This window comes from Lupinus angustifolius, chromosome LG03 (assembly GCF_001865875.1).
Source record: "Lupinus angustifolius cultivar Tanjil chromosome LG03, LupAngTanjil_v1.0, whole genome shotgun sequence".
In the NCBI taxonomy this organism is placed as follows: Eukaryota; Viridiplantae; Streptophyta; class Magnoliopsida; order Fabales; family Fabaceae; genus Lupinus; species Lupinus angustifolius.
In genome coordinates this window covers 25,678,967-25,682,231 of record NC_032011.1, presented here as the reverse complement: position 1 = coordinate 25,682,231, position 3,265 = coordinate 25,678,967, and the positions used below count along the sequence as shown (strand labels likewise).

The window sequence follows — 3,265 nt, the reverse complement described above, 5'->3', positions numbered from 1 at the left end:
ATAGGATGAGGACGAGAATGAGGATGAGGATGAGGATAGGATGAGGACGAGGATGAAGATGGGATGAGGAGGAGAATAAGATGAGGATGAGGATGAGGTTGAGGATGAAGATGAGGATATGATGAGGATGAGGATGAGGATGAAAAAGAGGATATGATGAGGACAAGCATGAGGACGAGGATAGTATGAGGACGAGAATGAGAATGACAATGAGGATATGATGAGGATGATGATAAGGATGAGGATAGGATGAGGATGAGGACGAGGATAGGATAGGGATGAGGACGAGGATTGGATGAGGACGAGAATGAGGATGAGGATAGGATGAGGAGTAGAATGAGGATGAGGAAGAGGATGAGGATAGGATGAGGATGAGAATGTGGATGAGGATAAGGATAGGATGAGGAGGAGGATGAGGATGAGAAATCCTAGGAGCGAGACAAAGTAGACGGGCATACTCACTCGACTCTTAATCCGAGGAGACGGAAGACCAAATAAAAGTTCCATAGGCGATTGCTTAACCCGTGCTTGTAGTCCTTCTTTCTGATAGAGATGAGAGTCACATGCACCCACTGCTTGTTCTAAGGCGAAAGAGCTTTCTAGTCCCACCCGCTTAAGCCCGAATGGTAGAAGGCGGAATAGCATAAAATCTATCTTCAATAGGAATTGCTACCCTTGGTTCATGGGTTCCCTTACCTTATAATCCCCAGTGAAATCAGAGCTGGAGGGCAGCCCTCGCTCATCAGTCTAACATGAGCAACTACTCTATGTATGAATTGAAAGCTCTCACGACAAACGACCCACTAATGCTTGACTTAAATACGTTGCCTTCTTTTGGCTTCTTTGGTTGACTATCCCCTTCTTGCTGGTCTCTTTCCTTGGATTCAAAAAGATGGCCTAATGGCATTCTTGTTTAAGCAGCTGAAAAGAGATCTTAATGTCTTTACTGGGTTACAGGAGTGACTCGTGGAAGAGCAGCTACTAGTAGGTCTTTCCTAATATCTGTCTTACTACCTTTAAGCAGGGTCCCTCGAAAGGGATGGTCTAAAGAAGAACTTGATCTTGCCCTCGGCCGTTAGCTACTTTCAGACCTTCCAAAGCTCCTACCAGTCATTCATCCGTTATGGATTCTCTGCAGCGCCTTTTGTCTGAGGATAATAACTCCCTGAAATGGTTCAGATGTCTGAATACTCTACTTTGTCAACAGTCAGCTCAGATCCCCTTGCATCAGGTGTCGGTAGAAAGGAATCCTCTCGTCCTCAGACCAGGGATAATGGACCTAAATAGTCTAGTGGAAAATCGCTTTAAGGTGGGCTAGCTCAACTTCTGAGGCTACCCTGGATGCTTCTTAGATACAGGGATAACTTGAAATGAAAGTAAAGTTGAGTTGGGTCAGGTGAAGAGGCAACTAGCTCCAACTGCTAGATGAAGCTACATTCTGGAAGCGAAGTAGGAACTAGTCAGAGAGGTCCTCAACCCCCTCACCTAGAAGAGCTTTTATCAAGGCAAAAGATCTCTAGACCTATCATCAGCTGTTGTCACTCCTGGAATTCCAAGTATGAGCTAGTCAGAGCTTTGATCATCTCTCTTTCTAACTCTAATAGAACATCCGAAACTAAGAAGCTTCCTTTTGTTAAGGAAAAGTCAATTGCTCAATAACTAGCCAACGGGAAAGGAATCTATAGATCAGGGAAGATCTCACTGATGAGTTAGGAGCAGGAGTCTGGTAGCTAGGTAGCTGGGGAGTTAGGAAGCAAGTGTGAAAGCATCTCTTCTTTTTGCTATTTCCAGAGGTAGTTCAAAGAGAGGGGAGAAGGAATAGCACAGTACAAAGAGGGAAAGCCTAGCCTTTAGGCACCCAAACTTACTAATAGAAAGAGTAGGGGAATAGTCAGCCGCTGTAATCTAATCCGCCAATCATGGAAGGGAGGCCCAAAAGACGTCGTCAGTTATTATTTAATTATATTATCAATAGACTTGGCAGCCCCAGACCACGGTAAGCTACTCGACCAATCAAAAGGGAGCCGAGCCGGTTCAGATTCCTAACCACTGGAATAACTGGATGCGATGGCTTCGCTTTCTGAGCTCGGTTGGCAGCCCATCCCTCCCCTCCTTTCTATCATTCATCAAGGCCCGCTGGCTGAAAGGTTACATCCTATTAACTTGTTTTGAATCGATCTTTGGTGATTGGGAAAGAGCCCTAGCCTTCGGTTCCGATCTTTTGACTTTTCTAAGGAGCTAGCAACAGGGGTCTCGGTTAGCTACTGACTGGTAGACAGAAAACAAGCAAGTAAGTAATGGAATGTCAAACCCGCTGCTGTTTTATTCCAACATGGTTATGCTCAGTCTAGAGCAGACTACTCCTTACTTTAAAAAACAAATGCCAATAACTACATTGTGATTCTTGTATATGTAGATGATCTTGTAATTGTAGGAGATGACCTTGATGAAATAGATTTTGTAAAGGTTTTGCTTGACAAAAAGTTTAGCATCGAAGAGCTTGGTACTCTTAAGTACTTTCTAGGAATTGAAGTAGCAAGAAGTAAGGATGGCATAAGCCTATGTCAAAGGAAATATGCTTTTGACATGCTTCAAGAATCAGGCCTGCTTGCTGGTAAATCTTCCTCTACCCCTATGGACAATAATGCTGAATTGCATAGTGCTCCTAGTGCACCATATTTTGAGGTAACCTCTTATAGAAGACTTATTGGGAAGTTGAGTTATCTTACTCATACAAGACCTGATATATCTTTCTCTATTGGGCATTTGAGCCAATTTCCACCAGCCCATACCGTTGACCATTTCAAGGCTGCTATAAGAGTTTTGAAGTACTGTTGACCATTTTCTCCCAAATATTTATTTTGTAGAACTCTGCATCAAAGCTTATCACCATTACTCATCATTTGCCAGCACAAGGTGTAAATACCTGATACCAAGTTATCGAATCCCTGATACCAAGTCCACCATCCCGCCTTGGCTTCATGAGAACATCCCAACTCACCAAATTAAGACTCCTTTTATTGACGTCTCCACTCTAAACGAAGTTCCTTGCCATCTTATCAATACATTTGCAAACACTTTGGGGTAACCAAATAAGATGTAAATAGGGATAGAAGATATAATAGACTTTGCAAGACACACACAACCTACTTTATTGAGTATATTAGATTCTCAAGTATTCATGCGCCTCTGAATCTTTTCTAGAATAAGATTAAAAACACTTCTTTTAACCTTCCCTTGGAATAAAGGTGTTGGGATTAGAAAG

The 3,265-nt window shown here is 42.8% G+C and overlaps 1 protein-coding gene across 1 annotated transcript; it reads left to right on the top strand.

Moving 5' to 3' along the window:
• On the top strand, positions 2,068 to 2,838 carry LOC109342467 (uncharacterized mitochondrial protein AtMg00810-like). Its single transcript, XM_019580448.1, has 2 exons — positions 2,068 to 2,089; positions 2,417 to 2,838. Exons 1-2 carry the CDS (start codon positions 2,068 to 2,070, stop codon positions 2,836 to 2,838), a joined length of 444 nt encoding a protein of 147 aa, XP_019435993.1.

Coding starts and splice junctions, on each gene's coding strand:
- LOC109342467 (XM_019580448.1), top strand. CDS start 2,068: ATGGCTTCGCTTTCTGAGCTCG. Junction 2,090..2,416: donor GGCTTCGCTTTCTGAGCTCG/GTTGGCAGCCCA, acceptor TTGTATATGTAG/ATGATCTTGTAATTGTAGGA.